The sequence below is a fragment of the Lampetra fluviatilis genome, chromosome 26, assembly GCF_964198595.1.
Source record: "Lampetra fluviatilis chromosome 26, kcLamFluv1.1, whole genome shotgun sequence".
In the NCBI taxonomy this organism is placed as follows: Eukaryota; Metazoa; Chordata; class Hyperoartia; order Petromyzontiformes; family Petromyzontidae; genus Lampetra; species Lampetra fluviatilis.
Genome location: NC_136300.1, coordinates 9,891,818 through 9,909,246, shown reverse-complemented (window position 1 = coordinate 9,909,246; position 17,429 = coordinate 9,891,818). Strand labels below are relative to the sequence as shown.

General features: G+C 42.6%; 1 protein-coding gene, 1 long non-coding RNA gene and 2 other non-coding genes across 6 annotated transcripts; all 4 read right to left on the bottom strand.

The window, feature by feature from the left end:
• Nucleotides 1–3,697: 3,697 nt before the first annotated feature.
• Nucleotides 3,698–9,242, bottom strand: LOC144942063 (uncharacterized). Of its 3 annotated transcripts, XR_013639310.1 has the most exons (11): nucleotides 9,077–9,242; nucleotides 7,656–7,825; nucleotides 6,956–7,011; nucleotides 6,487–6,533; nucleotides 5,979–6,026; nucleotides 5,727–5,787; nucleotides 5,438–5,475; nucleotides 5,188–5,240; nucleotides 4,810–4,850; nucleotides 4,082–4,159; nucleotides 3,698–3,872 (listed from the first exon to the last, which is right to left on the bottom strand). It is a non-coding gene; the product is annotated as an uncharacterized LOC144942063 (long non-coding RNA). The 3 variants fall into 3 exon arrangements; XR_013639311.1 differs by lacking the exon at nucleotides 7,656–7,825 and having other exon boundaries at nucleotides 9,077–9,230; XR_013639309.1 differs by lacking the exon at nucleotides 9,077–9,242 and having other exon boundaries at nucleotides 7,656–9,070.
• LOC144942221 (small nucleolar RNA SNORD31) lies at nucleotides 3,955–4,024 on the bottom strand. Its single transcript, XR_013639338.1, has one exon. It is a non-coding gene; the product is annotated as a small nucleolar RNA SNORD31 (small nucleolar RNA).
• Nucleotides 4,623–4,741, bottom strand: LOC144942222 (small nucleolar RNA SNORD22). The gene has a single exon (XR_013639339.1). It is a non-coding gene; the product is annotated as a small nucleolar RNA SNORD22 (small nucleolar RNA).
• Nucleotides 9,243–10,835: 1,593 nt separating the features above from the next.
• On the bottom strand, nucleotides 10,836–16,528 carry LOC144942198 (cilia- and flagella-associated protein 20). The gene is made up of 6 exons (XM_078868956.1): nucleotides 15,998–16,528; nucleotides 14,584–14,663; nucleotides 13,170–13,281; nucleotides 12,802–12,990; nucleotides 12,126–12,236; nucleotides 10,836–11,443 (listed from the first exon to the last, which is right to left on the bottom strand). The coding sequence occupies exons 1-6, from the start codon at nucleotides 16,079–16,081 to the stop codon at nucleotides 11,438–11,440; spliced, it is 582 nt and encodes a 193-aa protein (XP_078725082.1). The 5' UTR covers nucleotides 16,082–16,528; the 3' UTR covers nucleotides 10,836–11,437.
• Nucleotides 16,529–17,429: the final 901 nt, after the last annotated feature.

Genomic DNA, 17,429 nt, shown 5'->3' with positions numbered 1-17,429 from the left:
TTATGATTTTATTTCTATTATTTCTATTATTTTTATTTTACCTACGTGACTTTACCGAAAAAACCTAAGAGTAGTGTAGCGTCAATGATTCGGAGACGAGGTTTGTCGGAGGTATCTTCTTTTATTTAGAACATTCACAGTCTCGCCCGCACACTCTGTTTCATTGCTTTTATGGCTTTATTTTGGTGGTTTCGAAAAGTTTTTTGGTTTGGTCATGTTTGTTTGTTGTAGTACGGAGTTAGACTGATGGCCTTAATCTAAGTTGTCTTGTGGTTGTTGTTGTTGTTGTTTGACTTGCATTCCACTGGGATTTTTGCACACAGCGTTGGTGTACGGTGCTTTTTCTGCAATATTTTGCTGTCTTTTCTTGGATTTTCTGTTTGCACTTAGTCACATATTCACTTTAAGATGTTTTCTTGTTCATGTTTTTGTTTATTGCGGTTGTACCCGATTCAAGAGCCGAATGGCTCACAGGGCTACACCAAATAAATGAACTTGAACAATCTCTACAGTCGTTTAGCCTGTACACAACACGGGCCGTCTAACACTGACGGCGCTGACCGAGACAGCCAACAACTATCTGGGCGAAGACGGCGGCGGCGACGAGACGGCAGAGACGACGAGACGATAGAAATGATGAGACGATAGAAACGACGAGACGATAGAAACGACGAGATGATAGAAACGACGAGACGAATCCAATCCCAGAAACCGGCAGCCTCGAGCTCCTGCCCTCCTCTCCTTTTATGCTCCCAGCGCGGCCTGGCCCCGCCCTGACCGCGCCTCCCTTCTCGAACCCACGAGCAGGTTGGTGTACGGTGCTTCTGCAATATTTTGCTGTCTTTACTTGGATTTTCTATTTGCACATAGTCACTTTAAGATGTTTTCTTGTTCATGTTTTTTTGGTTGTTGCGGTTGCACCCGATTCAAGAGCCGAATGACTCACAGGGCTACACCTAATAAATGAAACTTGAGGTTCGGGGGCTTCCAGACGGACTCCTCCGTGACACTTGCCCCAGTTCCTCCGCCCTGCCAACACACACCGTTCTCACACCCCCTCACGGGCGTGTGCGCTGTCTGTCCACCAATTGCCGCTGCTGTCCACCAGCCGGCGCTATTAAACTACACTAGGAACGAATTGGCATGTTCCGTTTACGTGACAAGCCGTACTAATTGGCTGTGTTGGGTGGTGGCGGGTTTTAACGATATATTTATATTTACGCGAACCCAAAAACCTCTTTTATGGATTTTCAAAGCATATATGTATGCATTTTTTTCCACAAGTACGTATACTTAATGCAGATGTCATGCCTTGTAAAAGGTGTCAATTTGGTATTTTTAACATCTTAACACCTTTATTCTTACCCTTTTTTTTCATCTTCAATGAATCTGATTGTTTTATGTGGTCAAGAAGGGTCATTGTCCGACACGTTTCCCGTTACATTTTCATTCTAAAGCCAGTGTTATTCACGAAAGTGCATCATTGACGTGCATCATTGCCAACGCAGGAGCGTCATCAAATCATTTATCAATCTAAGTTGATGAATTTGACTTAAATGATAATCGACTACAGTATAGTCGGGCATAATAACGGAGTGGCAACCCAGGAATCAGATGCATTCGTGAGCACGACCACCAAGGAGATGGAGCGATTAAATGTGTTCGTGTGCAGGTGTTCGATGGATTTTCCTCATCTCAGGATTGAGAAATGGCAATGGCCTGGGGAGGCCTTCATCCAGCAGTGGATTGTTCATGACTGGTGATTATAATGCAATGGATCCCACAGTGGAACATGAATTGCCCAGTTGAATGGCGTAGCGTGGCTCAGAATGGTGATGTTGGCGAAGGAGCAGAGTAAGACAGGAAAGGTTTCACGTTGATTTTGTCTAAGCAGGGGAGATCAAGAGACCAGTTCGAGTCTCATTCACAAGAGTGGTTCGGGTCACCAAAAATACTAAAGTTAAATAAATTAACAGCAATGAAAGCAAATAGAAATCAGAGAAAAGGCAAACATAGATGAAATGTTCAATGCATTCCCTGTAGCATGAATTGGATCGGCCAAATTGTACGATTAAGTTAAGACACGTTGACCAAATATATATGGCGACGATTGTACGATTATGTAAACCGACAAGTATACACGACCCCTTAATACTGGTAGGAACCTCCTGGTTCCACCAGCCCACAGGCGATTATTATGTCCGTCGTGCATCCAAAAATGGGAGGGGTGGGGCTGGGTGGGAGGGATGGGGAAGGGCTGGTCACCCCGTGGTGCCCTTATAAAACTCAACGCTTAACCGACTCACGCCGGCTTCAACCCATTCATCATTTACGGTCATCAAATTCGCTTTTACAGAATTCACGCTTTACAGATGTCCCCCATTGCTTCAACTTCCATTCATCTCCATTACATTAATATGTACCGTTAATTATTTGTAATGTGCCTTGGTTAATGTCCTGTATAAATCCCTTTTCTATAAGATCATAAAGGATCGACAGTTCAGCATCAAATCGTGATTTATATGAATACCCAGACATTTTAGAAACGATGGAATTTAACGTGGTTAAAGCATTAACAAAGGATTTGTAAGATCCACATGGTATTCATTTTAGGTGCAAACGCACTTTAATGTTGAGTTTGGCAAGCTGCTTGCCGATATCAACCTGGCAGTTCACGAGCATCGGCGAGTTAAAGCCAGACGCCACTAACGAGATAATTGATAAAACATCGGTCGTTAGCTTAAATTGTATCGAGCGCAAGGCTGATGGGTTGTGTAAGATCGCATACCATCTCATCTATTTTACCATTGTCAGCTCACTCACGAAAACTACTGTACATCCTTAACGACAATAACATTAATCAGACAATACAATAGATTAAAAGCCATCTTGGGTCAAGTAGTCATTAAAATGAGATCTTGTATCTACATTTCTCTCGTTGCATCAATTGGGTTTTTAGATTGACAAAGCACCGACAGCATCAATAACCGGGAAGTTAAAAACTGCTGCTGGCACAACCCGCTTCCCAAAAGCGGGAAACTCCTACACACCGTGACGCAGCAATGTAACTTTCTAGATTCGTAATCGAAGCGTTATCAATAACTCGCGACGCACCTCAACATTACATCAGCTCGCCAACTCGTCCGAATGACCTCATTTCAACAAGCTTGCCTTGCAGTCGAGTTCCTCCGGTATTGAATGTTGGGCTACGGCAAGACACGTTGTTGATAATGCTCGTGACAAACGGCAGAGATGGTTTGGGGGGGGGGCTGGTAGGAACGTTGGGTTTCTCGGTCAATGACCAGGGTCCAAGGTGGCGTAGTGTATGCCGCAAATATGCCCGACTGAGGGTGGGCACAAGCCGGCATGAGTAGGTTAAACATTGAGTTTTATAAGGGGCACCACGGGGTGACCAGCCCCCCTCCCCTCACATTTTTGGATGCACGACGGACACAATAATCCCGTGGGCTGGTGTAATCACGAGGTTCCAACCAGTATGCCCATCAGATTGAATGCAATAACTTTTAAAGGGCTCTTGATCTGTAATTCGAGCCAGGTTGGCAGGGGGGGGGGGGAATTAATCTCTTGGGGCAGGAGTTCAGTATGTGGCCCATTGTCCAACTTGGCATACATGTAGGTGGGTCCCACTAATGCGTGCAAGTGATATGCAACAATTTGACAGCGACAAGCAAAGAAATAGAATTAAATGTAAAAGTTTTATTGACTTTCAAATGTGAAAAAAAAACGTTTATGCATAATTACCACCGACTGACAATTTAGAAAACCCACCAGGAATTTACAACACACAATGAAACGATGTTAACATCTCGAACATATTTTCTTCCTGGAGCAAACTTGACACCACGTGCTTTCTGCAACAACAAATCACAAGCATTATTACAGCCGCTTCAGCTGTTCGACCCTTTACAATGGTCGGTTATATCATGAATTCGGACTTCGTCAGAAAGTAACCAGTCAGTCATGGTTCATCAGACTGGGGCGGTATATACCTCATCATACAAAGCTCCAAATATCTAAAACGAAACAAAGATTGAGCATCGAGTACAATGAGTTCACTCACTATTGTATAAGAACTCGGGTGTAGGAAGCAAGACTTCAGTTTCAATGCAGTCATGCCTCCTCCTGGACTTGTTGAATCCTGTAGAAAGAAGCCAGTGTTTAAACAAGCATGTTAACGGAAGCCTCAAGCTCATAACAGCAGGGTGCATGTCTGTGCATGCAATGCCAAGGAGGGTATTCAGCCGAGTGACACGGGCATCAGCTGCCCACAAACTTGATTGTCATGCACCATTGATGCACTTATAGAATTTCAACAACTTTGATCTGCACTTCGTGGTCGACTTTTTAACTTGCCCTCAATAGAGAATGTTACACCACATGTATGCCACACTACAAATGCTGAACTGAAAACAGATATTTCGCATGAAATTAAATCACGGGAGGAATTCTTTTGATCCAGATCAAACTTGTACATCACGTAATGCACCATAAGGAGTCCTTAACTCAAAACTAGACAACACTACCGCGTGGAGCAAAGATGTTTTCTAACACAAATCCTATGTTTTGGGCCCTTAAAATCAGTGCAGGAAATAGGATTGACTCCCCCTCAGACTGTTCAAAGAACGAGTGTCCTCTTGTAGGGTTGCCAGCTGCAGTGGGTTCACCTTTTCAGGTTCTGCAGCCAGTGCAACCCCTCCGCTAAGAGAGTTCATCATATGGGGAAGGTCAATCCCGAATGTACCGCACGACAGACTAATAGCATATATGAAGCGTAATACAACTGCTTACCGTGCACGCATCTCCATTGCTTTGCACCTCAAATTAGAAGTCTGAAAAAGATAACATTACAATTATGGAAATGAGCATATTAAATCTCCACTGCCATGCAAGCTGCTGACAGCACATTTTTTCAGAATAGCGACGATTTTATTTTCAGAGTCCATGGGACTCAAAAATGCGTAGATTTTCATCCTCAAAACATGCTGGAGTAGCACGATGCATTACAAGGTTTAATACCCAGTTCGCACCTCCATACAAATCAACATGCAAACATTTGCCCTCCACTAAAGTCCGACAACACCAATGTCAACTTAAAATTTCAGTCTTTGAATGCAAAAATCCATGCCTCTGAATCAGCCGTTGCTGATTATCTGCTATTGTACTCACCCTTTCATTTCAAGTGCTCTGTCCATCTTCAACCGCTTCCAAGCGCATGCATTCTGCAAAATTGCACACTTATTAGCCTATCTGCATTAAAAAGCATAAGCGCAATGGGGACACTTGTGGGCCATGTTTGATCAGTTTTGGTGACTCTGTTAATTTTTTGAAACATCAGAATTCAGAAAAGGAACAATCATCATTTCAAACAAAGCCAGAAATATAACAAATATAATTTGCAGTGTTTAGTGTAATATACCTTCAAGGAACTCCATCCAATTCAGATTTTCTCAACTCCTGAAACGCCACAAGGCAATGTTTGTTAGATTTGCCAGTCGGGGTGCAAATAAGGCGATTCATAGCCACTTTAATCCATGGCATTGTGAATTAGTGTGGAAAAAAATGCTTGTGCATGCGCGTGATTTCTGTGTCAGAACTCCGACATGAACGTCTCATCATATATATTCAGTCGAACGAGACTTCACTTTGGTCATCATCAACAGACGAGTGAGTGAACTTAAACCTCTCCGCATCACACTATGCCTCACCTCCGTTAGGTAGGGGACAGCATGAGCATGGCACCTCATGAAGGGAGGCAAGGGCAGCAACCTGGAATTAATTCAGAAGGAAAAGTCAGTTTAGAGTTGAAATAAACGAACATGTGCAAAGTAATTTAAACTCCACTCAGGCCAATGCGTTGGAACACGGGTGATGTTTGTTTTCATTACTGTCAAAGTGAGCTAGTTTGAGTCATCATTGTGGAGGCAGGACTTCAAGCAGTGGTTCAAATTTTAACTCACCATGGCCATCAGCAGTGGGCCCTCTTCTGTTCGACAAATCCGAAGGCCCTGCAATGGTAGAACATCGTACTTAGATATAGCATAATGCCACAGCAAAATTAAACTTGATACATTGTGCGCATGTATTTTGTAATCTTAGTCTTAAGTGTATTTATCCGACTTAAAATCAGGGCAGTCAAATACTACTCAACGGTGAAGAGGTCAGATAAGTGTGTCATCACTGAGGATCAGGCATATGCTTGTCTATTGTATGAATCATCATTCATCTTCACCACCTCACAATGGATAATTTTAATAGGCACCCAACTTATCGCCCCCTGGTGGCGAAATTATTTGCCACGAGGTAAATAAAAAAAAAATCCCCTGAACGTTAACATAGTGCCTCTAGTGGCAGCAAGGGTCATGCGCAGCAGATGCACACTGCAACAAAGTTAAATGCACGGAGAAAAAGATTAATGTATAATATAATCAGTTTCTACACGATTACAAATTGAAAATAATTACGTACCTTCATTCGCCAGGCGCAACGTGAAGTTCGCGAGGTTGCCGTGCAGCCTGTGTGACAAAGGCACCAAAGGTTAAGAGTGAACAACTCTCCATCATGAACGTGCAAATGGCACATCGAGTGTTGCTCAGCAAAATCCTAGTCGTCTTCATGCGGATCAGGAAGAGAGAGTTCATTTATCTCATCACAGCAACAGTCACCATGCGATCAATATCCAGTTAAAATATTTAGTGAACACTAATTACTCAAAGAACATTCAAGAGGCGACGAGGTGTAGAGGCCTGTGTTTGGAAGACCATTGCCCCGACAGTTGCCTAATATATTAAGGCAGCGTAATACGTTTTTGGTAACCATGCACCACTGCCAATGCAGAAGCACACAAATAAGTTTGAGTGCATTGATCAACACGGTAGCCATACGATGTTTTTAACCGAGGCAAATGAATAAAGCAGGATGAACCCCCATATCTCACCAGGAGCCAAGGAGTCTCTGTTCGTCTCATAGTGGTGTCCATCGCCAGGGTGAGCCCTGCGGAAGAATTCGAAAGAACCTCGTGTTAAACACAGCAAATACTTATAATGGGGTCCCATGTCAATACATGGCGCCTCATCTCCAGATCAAACTTAGATTCCATTGTTACGAAAGTGTTACTATAACTTTCTGAACGCATTTTCCACCGAAATATTGATGTCACCCAGAAATATTCTTGTACATTTTACCGAGGTGCCCAAATAACAGTTACACGTTACATTATTTTAGTAACCTTCAAGGCCACCCTGTATATATATACACACCTCCAAGTGAACGTGGAATGTCAAACACCGACTTATGATCGCCAATGTAGGCAAGCAGCCTCCATTACTAAAGGGACCGTAAAGGTTCCGTGACCGGATTTGCCCTCGTTCTCTCATCAGTCACGTTTCATCCACACAATAGTTCGGAACAGGTCTGTGGATATCATCACGCGAGAGGGGCCCCCAGCGGTCGAGTGTAACATGAATCTTGAGACAAGACATTTTAATTAAGCGTGCGTGCACTACAGGGATGACAAATTGGCCACGTTTTTCCTTCTTTCAATAACAGCGCGCTAATGGCCATAACAACCTATACTCGGAATCATAGGAAGTTACTCAAGGTGGCTACAATGTTCCTTTGCATGAAACAACATGTACCTCTATTTAAACAGCTCCGTGTTGTGCCCTCCATTCTCAGCGCAGTTCTCCACGACAGATTTAACTTTGCCGATCGACACGTTCGGGCTTAAAATGGTCTCCAACCTCAAGTCCCTCTTTGTAATTTTTCTGCAGCACCGAACGTGCAACGTCCAATTCTGGGATGAAGTCTGCGGCGAACATGGAAAGGGGTATGCATGACGCAAGGCTTTGCATAGAGCACATTTCCTGTCCCGAATGCATTCTACCACGCCCGTAACGTTCGACTCGCTACTAGCCTCATCCCCTCAATAGTAAACTCGCCGTGTTACATGTTGAACCACTACCTGGAAACAGTAGGAGCTAACAGTAATATTTCATGCAAAGGGACCGTGGCTACCCTGTAGTCTAGGCTCATCGGCAAATAAAGCGACACGAACTCCAAGCGAGCAGCCTTCAAAGATTGGCATTTGGCTACTTGGCACAGAGCCATAATCTAATTGACATTGGATAACGCAATGAAGTGTGCAGTGTTAAGGCTACTTCAAAGGTCTAGTTGGATTATGTAATCGAGGTTGCAAGAAGCTTAAAGGATTGAAAATACTCCGAATTTATCGGGATATATTTAATGATCTCAAAACATGCAATTCACGGCCGCAATGATGCGCTCCTTGTTAATTATTTAACAAGTTAAAATGTTTTTCGCAAAATTATCACGAGATTAAAAATGCATGCGTGGGGGGTTGCCCCCCCCCCCCATCCGAGATTGGACTTTATTCCACGGGCACTTATATAATTACATATTCTATTGCCAAATTAACATATTTGGAAAACAGCGCGTAATGGCGATCGCAGCGAGGACTTCACCATAAACCGAAACCCTCCCCCACCCTACCACCGAGGTATTATTTCACAAGCCACGTGGCCACCACATGCCATCTCGGCAAAGTGGCCCATCATTTGGGTGCTTATAGCACCAACAAACTCAATGCACGTTCCTAAACGTGGCGAGAAAAAAAAACACACCCAAAAAATCCACGCGACCATGGGAACAAAGGAGATGTAAACTCCAAATATACAAGTCAGGGGTCAGGATAAAACTACCGACCTGTCTACCAGGAGAGGAATATAACAGCTCTTTAATAAATTGCCATGGGAATTGCCAACCTTACGTATAGAAACGTCATGTTATAAACAAGTCTACAGTAATCGGAGCAACAAACTGGAAGCCGAATGAGACCTGGCGCCATTAGGCCGCGGCGGCCCACAGCGTGGCCGGTTGCGAACGGCCTTTTAATTCAAAGGCGGCTTCTTAACACGGTCAACGCAATCGGTACGCAACGGTAGCAACCAATTGCTACTTAAACCAGTGGCAATTAAAACAGTTCTGTTCTAAACGTAATTCTAAAATGACTGAAGCGGAGAAAAAACCCCACACAAACCTCTCAAGGTGAGACGCAGCAGGCAAGAGAGAGAGCGGTGGCTCCGCGCACGGTATTTATAGGCAGGGTGAGTGGTGTCGTCATCAAAACCGCGGCATCTGATTGGACGGCGCCTGTGGCTCGCGGCCGATTCGAATCCGTGGGTCGGAATCGAGTCACAATATAAGTCGCCGATTCCATCTGTCGGAATCGATAATTGTATCAAATCGTAGGGGTCATGTTATGATTATAGGTTCATATGTACGCGTGGTGTGTTATGTGAGCGGTCTGGAGAAACGGTAAAACCGCGATAGATGCTATACGCACCGGTGTGGCAAAAATAATCGATTTAGGAATCGACTAGGGTTGAAGTCTCTGCGGTTGAATCGTCGAGTTCGGTTAATAGTTTTTTTTATGTTGTTTCTGCATTGGCAGTGATGCACAAACACAACGACAAACTCAACGCATTCGCCAATATCAAAGTGGCCTGAATGGGAACACATACTATATATAACAGGCGACGTTTCGGGCAAGGGCCCTTTTCATCGTACACGTGGTCCATTTTTTTGGGTAATGGCCTTGTCACAGCGCACGTGCTATGAAGAAGTGTTATTGCCCGAAACGTCGTCAATTTGTTCCTCTTTTAACGCAGCGTTATTGACGATTTATGTGAGTTATGTTACAATATAGGCGATAGAGCAGCAGGTGACCATCTGCCACCTGGTGGCGTGGATAGTAATTACAGATATCTCAAACTCATAATTAAAGGGCAAGTATTTGTGCACAAATTATGTAACCAGCCCTGTTGTTAATCCATCACGAGATGCCCCCACACGCGGTGTGGGTCGTGAGTTATTTGACCATACTTCATCACACTGACCAGTGCACTGCCGTAGAATTCCCACAACGGAGCCATGTTTGCTCATGGTACATAGGAATGCTTATCTTGAGATCCAACGAAGTGGATATCATTTGGTCAGTCATATTAAAACATTGCTTAAAATCAGAATGCTCTGTATACTTTATAACGACAAGCCAAAAATGCCAAGCAGATAGCAACACAGCACTATCAAAGTTGTGATAAGAATTACCATATTTCTTCATTTGAGTAATACTCTGGTTTTTTCGGTCGTCACGTACGTAAAAAATAATAGAAATGTAAACTTAACTAAATCACAAATTAAATAAATAAAAATAACCGCCACAGCAAAATTACGTCTTCAGGTTCAACCTGAAGATGAAGGCTTGTGTTGCTTCCAAAACGTCGTGATTAAACTTTTTTCTCATTTTTTACTTTATTTATTTAATTTAGTTGTTTTCATTTCTATTATTTTTTTACCTACGTGACTTTACCGAAAAAACCAAAGAGTATGGATCCTTGCAGTCACGAAAACTTCAAAGCTAGAATGAGTTATTAATATGCAACACGTTTAAGGAATACTCTATTCGAAAGCATGATACTTGCTAAACACTGTTTAGCTGCTGTGCCTCTTGCAAACCACTAGGTAATTTCACAATGCTGTTTAGTTTTCAAAATACTGACATCACGAATATGTATAATCTAAATCTCATAACATATGGCTGCTGATGTATTTGTATACATTTACAATATTGTTCGAGACTAAATTTGGAATTTGTATAATCACCAAACATTAGCTACCCATAGTACTCTACTTAATTACATCACTCGGTTAAAATAGCTTAAAGGGTTAAAAGTTACCCCTTTTTAAATAGTTTTTATAGTAGAAAAAACTGTGCATGTGTTCATTAAACCAAAAAAGTGTAGAGTTAAATCGACAATAGTGTTTATTTCTGTAGACAAAAACGGCTAGTCAGCCATTTTTGTCGATCGGTGGAGTAACACATAAATCAGAGCACTTGTCACATTAAGCTTACAAAATACTGTGAAGTTACCATTTGATGTGTATGACAGCAGCATTCAATGTACACTAAATCAAATTGTGTGAAAATCGTCACTTTCTTAAACAGAGCTAATAAATACATTTTACTTCAGCTAAGAAAAGGAATTACTGTATTCAAGTATAAAATTCTTTATTTAATTTACGAGTGTACCATACAAATGCAAGGGATGAACACTGCCTGGTTACGTTAGTAATGAATAATTAGTAGTGATAAGGTGAAGACTGAGTGGCCGTAAGGGTGACGTGGTAACCGATGTGTGTGATGGGGTGGCAACACCGATGGGAATGATCGCAGATTCACATGTAAACAAGGTAGCGTTAGCTATGCTATTTCACATTCCATTTCAAACACTGCCATCGTTAATGTATATTGCCAGCCAAGCAGTTGTGTGTGGGTTCGGAGTTGTCTTATTCTGTCTGCTTCTTTAAGAGTTGTCCTGCTTGGGGAAGAGGGGACCTGTTAAACCTGGAAGAAGAAAAATACCTGTTAAACCGAGCTTTATAAATGGTGATATTCTATAAACAAGCACATTTTTTCACATGTTTTTTGTAAATGAACAATGGTTTGGAGTGGCAATGTACACGCATTTGCAGGACACTTTGATATTATAAATGCCCCATATATTTTTTTGAAACAAATATAAACTCACAAAAATTTTTTTTTCTTTTTAATGTTCATAATAATGATGTCCCTTATGTCTCCAGACCGCTTTTTAGGATCTTGCAAAGGATACAAAATATATATATTTGAATGTAATGTAGCATTCTATGTAGGGTATAACATAACCAGATGTCTAAGCAGATGCAGCATCAGCTTAAAGGGTGGCCATCAGGTAAGTTGATGTTCGTCAATTTTCATGGGACTTATGGACTCTTGCGATTATATATTTATTTAACTGACTCATCATCACACGTTGTATGACATCGCTTGAAAGGATTGCTGCTGACGCAAAACTACATTTACTTGTGAACCTGTCTGAGTGGACATTTATATGTTATGGGTTGGGCGGGAACAACACAGCATACGGTGTCCACCGATAATGAAAACAGTAATTGTGTGTAATTACCAGTTTGCATAACAATTGTGTTGTGGGTGTGTCTGCATAACGGTCCTGTGTAAAAGGGCACATGGGTAACCGCAGAAGCACCTTTGTTTTATTCTGCACGGGCAAGTAGAGTTTGAACTCTGCCGGGAGCTCGTCTTCTGAGTAGAGGCGGTCCGAGAAGTAGACTCTCCGAACGCGGCAGTTGGCGTGAATCTTCCCAGACACAAAAACAACCGCAAACTTAGTACAATGATAGGACAAACTCACGTGATATTTGCTGTACAAAGGCGACTGAAATAAATGTATGTATTTTTTGTTGTTTATAAAAATTGTTATTACTGGACACTGTGGAATCAACAATGGTAACAATGCACCCCTATACACCCATCCACCCTTCCTTAGCCTCCCTACCTAGCAATTTGATTAATTTCATGGTCATAATTCGACTGAAGAATTGATTGTTTTTTAAATCACATTTTTCTTGTATAAGTTATATTTTCTGTCTTCACATTTTGTCTTATATTTTGTATTTGTTACATTATACTAAGAATAGAATTTGTATTCATTTTAATAGATTCTTCCATGCATAATTTGACACGAGTGTAAGAATTGGTTTTAATCGTTGAATCAATTAACCATTACACACCCTCTCAGCTGCTACACACCTATGAGCGGTAATATTCACAATGAAAGGCATGATTCTCAGGGCTGATTTTCCCATGCAGTGCAGCTTTCCACTGTGAACGTGGTGGAGGGGGTTGTCGGGGGGAAGGGGTACCTGCACGCGCAGTGTCTCGATGTAGTTGGTCCCGTATGCTCGGCGTGTGAAGTCCGAGAGGTTGAACTGAATCTGGTTCCAGCCATCGTCGAGGCGCATGGGCATGGTGCAGATGAAGGGCTTCACGCGCGTTGTGCTCTGGTAGTTGCTTGCTCGGAATCGCCGGCGCACGTTTTTGTCGTCCAGAACCTGTCCCATGTGAGAGGTCAATTGCGACGGTTAGAGGGGATTTACTGCTTTGTGATGATAAACATTTAATAAATTACATTTTAGAAAAATACAATTTGTTAATGTATGAACACTTGAATATAAATTTTCAACATAACAGCAAAAAAAAATTATTTTGTAATTGAGTGTTTTTAAATTACCTGCACTTCGAAGGTGAAATACTTCTTTAGATTCTTGATGATCATAACTAGAAAGGGAAGCTTAATGCCCAGGGTTTTCTTCGGATCAGCAGGGCATGTGATGTACGTGGTACTGCAGTCAGACAAAGGCATGCCATGTATATCACTACATAAAGAAAGCCACACACACCTCCGATTATCACAGTTGGCTACGTATGGTGCGAAAGAAGTTCAACATACTGTACTTAAAATTAAAACAGAACACACTTCACCTTAATAGTAGGCACTATATCAAAAATAATGCCTTTTTGGTCAGGGAGGGTTTACTGAGTACATTTTTCAGGAGGAGTCTATATTGAGATGCTGGTCAATTTCAGAAACGAATGTTTAGCTTTGTGGGGGAGGAAACTGAAGCGCCCCAAAAAAAGACTCTCTCGCATACGAGGGTGATAACATGAGGGAAATAACACAAAAATCCACACAGTATAACTTGAGTGTTATACTGTACAACATCCTGCCCACCTCATGTGTGTGGTCCTTATCAATCATGTGCCTGTACAACGGTCCCGAGACTATTCACTAAACGTTTTATGAAGATAAATTCAGCTCAATTTTCCTTGACATCTTTTTTTCTTTCTTGGTTCTTTCGGTAAAGTCACGTAGAAGGGAAATAATAAAATATTGTTTTATTTTTATTACCAAGAAGATGAATCCCTGCAGTCACGAAAGCTTTAAATCGAAATCTTTTTTGCCATTTATGTACAACCAAATCAGCTATCAACCAGTGTCCCCAGAAAAACCTATATTATGGACAACCAATGTACACAAGTGTGTAATATTTCATTTCTCAGTTCTTGTAAAATGCATTGCAGCCCTTTGTTTTTAGTAAAGTGAAATCCAGCAGTTATTTCGTTTAAAATGTAAATATGATGAGGTAGTCAGGTGACTCAGAGGTCAGAGTATTCAGCTGAAATTGCTGTGATCCTGGGTTCAAATCCAGGCAACCGCCTGTAATTAAACTCCGTTTTGAAGTGCAGTGAGTTTATGGTCGTAGCCAGGCAACCAACAACACAAAAAATGACAAAAAAAACATTTCATTAAATGTGTTTCTTTACATTTGGCTAATAATAATCTCTTGAGAATTTAAAATATATATTTTGACTTGTCATTTGAAAAACATTGCTTTCTATGTCAGGGTGGGTAGGATAGTGCCGCCCTCTACTGTGTACACCAGAAGTTACTTGCAAGGATCCTTTGCCGTAGTTTTATGACATCTGACTGTGGCCCATTCTCTAAGACAGAGGATGTTAATGCTCTGCGAAGCATCCAAATGGAATCTTCATTTCATGAGAGGGTGCTGATAGCAGTCGAAATAAAATTGGGGGGAAAAAACGAATTATTGGTATTTTTCTTTATCTGCACTGGTGATGGTTACCTGACGTTGGTTCCCTCCACCTCCAGCACCAAGGACTGGATGTCGTTGTCTGTGATTCGCTTGATGTGCCCGTTCCGCACCTGCCCGTACGTACACACCAATCACCATCACAGCCAACACCGTCATTAATTGCATCGTGCTTTTCTTTCACAATGGGCCTGAGAACCCAGCTGACCTGCCAGAATTGAGCTGCACAGCGCATTTTTTTTTTATCTACAGCAAAAGACGAAAACTGAAGTTACGTCTTCTGCTATAAAAAAAAAGTTTGTAATTAGCTTTTTAAAATAATAGTTGTTTATTAAAGTAACGATTGTAAAACTGATTGCACAGCAAAAAATGTCACACCTTCATGAGAAAAACTTATCCAGCTTAAGGTCAGTAGCTGGTGGCATTAAATCCCTGAAAGGCAATTTTCCATGAGTGTAGGTGCAATTATTAAAAAGGAAAACCACTTTAAGGTGCTTTATGCAATCAGCAACGACGTGTATTTACTAATCCTTATTTTGAGGCAATTTAGGAGGCATGCCGATTGCATAATCCCACTTATATGGTCTCCAGCTTCACAAACTTGCGCTGACCAAAGTGGTGAAGTATGGTCAAATAACCCCCCAGGAAGCAGACAGCATGGGAGACAGCATCATCCAGCAATGGACTGACAAAATATCTGTATATGAATAGGCAACATACATAATGTGTATTTGTGCAAAAGGAGTAATTTCTACAGTACAGGACTCCTAATTACAAATCAGTAATTATTATAAACCTCACAGATACAGTGATTATGAGGCCTTATGGAAAACCAAGGACCACTGCCATAATCATGATTTGGGAAACAACAATTCAACGTATACAGGGGCAGTGCTGGAAATTAAAGCCACATAACATTTCACGTCCCCCCTTGTCTGTGTATTCTCCTCGCACCTGCAACGTAAATTGTTCTTACACTGCAGTAGTGCCACAATCTAATCACGTTACAATCTCAACACGCACAGAATCCCAAGCATGGCACTTTTTATACGTTACATCCCCTAGCAACGACAGCTGCTGCTATTGAGATTGCCATTATTAAGAGCAACAAACGTGGAAGGCAGCAGAGGCAACGGGACGACATTGGAAAGAAGAAGGGATTGATGGAGGAGGCATTAGCACGGGGGGAGGAATGACAAACAAAACGACGCCGCATATCCGATGATCGCATATCCGATGATCGCATATCCGATGATCGCATATCCGATGATCGCATATCCGATGATCGCATATCCGATAATCGCATATCCGACTCGCATGGTGCGGTGCAGTTTAGGCGAGCATGTGTAGGTTTGATGATAAGTTGTCCTTTATATGATCGCCAACAGTGTATGACTAAGTAATCGTGTAGAGAAGAATTAATAATTGTTATGACGCTGTTTCTCACCTTCTTGTCCCATATCTGAAGGGGCTTGCTGCCGATGCTGTACAGGATGGACAGGAATCCGCTCTGGAAGGTGTTTTTAAACATCGTCGCTCGAATGCTGTAACTGCAAGCTGCTTATTCGCGATAGTTATAATTTAACAACGTTTTGTTTTAAACAAAATATGAATTCAAGTGACTTGGAAGACGCCGCTCGATGTCTCCCCGCTGCCACTGCCGCGGGCCGCGTTCGGCCTCCTCTGCGTGGAGCCCCGAGGTCCCCGTCACCCCTAGCAACCAAGATCCCTCCGCGCGGCTTCCGCAACGGACAACCCCCAAAGCCGCACGGATTATTTTAATCGCCCGCTCGCCTTTTGCCAAACGAAGCTTGCCCCGGATGTCTCGCCCCACCGCACGCGATGCAACGGTAGCGTTAAATCCGCCCGTCGGATGAAACAGTCGTGAGCCTGGGAACTTGGGCGCGCTCGCTCGCGTCTTGCTGCTGCTACTACTGCTGCTACTGCTGCCGCTGCGGAGGTTTCTGCACGCGGAGAGGCCGAGCGGTGGTGAAGCGGCCGCCCCCGCGTGTGTTTACCCCCTCGGGCTCGCGCGCGTTGCCATGGCGAGGGCTGGACGGCGCGATCTCATTGGTCGAAGACTCGCCCCTCCCACCCACTGCCGTTGCCCTAATAAGGCGAGGAGGTGGGAGGAGCCGTCGGATTTGGCGCCAAAAGAGGGCAGGAGGGCGACCCGCACGTGTTGTGGAAACGCGGGAAAGCGGCGTGGTCGCCAGGCGCAGTGCAACACGTGGATACCTGGCAGAGTGGGGAGGAGGAGGCACTTGAGATTGTGTTTATGAGCACTGTGGTAACAGCCCCCCCCACCACCCACCCCCTCTGGACAAAGACACGAAGCTTGTATTCAGGTTTCCATTGGGACTGTCTGAATTGAAATAATGGGGCCGTTACACACAATATTGCTGATACGTAACTGGCTGGGTTTGTGATAAATAATTTATGGGTTGAGTAGATTGTTGCCTTCCATGTGTACTTGTAATAAAAACAATAATTGATTTAGTCGTGAAAATCTGATTTAGATATTTCAAAGTAATTATAAATGACACTTCTGATTTATTGAAATACGAGTCATAGAGTACTCTAGCAAATTATAAATAGAGCTTTGCATTGTATTTTGAACTTCTTTTGCACCCTACTTAACCAACCGTGATAATCGGAGGTGCACAACTTATATCTCGGTTGCATTGTCCGGTTTGTTGGCCTATTTGTGGGCCTATTATCACTTCTCTGTAAAGTCATCTGTATCATCTCGTTTGTACCAATTTGTTCTGTATTGCTATGACCATTCGTCTAAATCAAGTATGTTTTACCTTCTTGATTTAAAGCTTTCGTGACTGCAGGAATCCATACTCTTTGGTTCTTTCGGTAAAGTCACGTAG

Excerpts from the sequence above, each read along its gene's own strand:
- LOC144942198 (XM_078868956.1), bottom strand. The coding sequence starts at position 16,081 with ATGTTTAAAAACACCTTCCAGAGCGGATTCCTGTCCATCCTGTACAGC. Across the intron at positions 14,664-15,997 it reads TTCAGATATGGGACAAGAAG|GTGCGGAACGGGCACATCAA; the intron begins GTGAGAAACAGC and ends ACGTACGGGCAG. Across the intron at positions 12,991-13,169 it reads ATTTCACCTTCGAAGTGCAG|GTTCTGGACGACAAAAACGT; the intron begins GTAATTTAAAAA and ends CACATGGGACAG.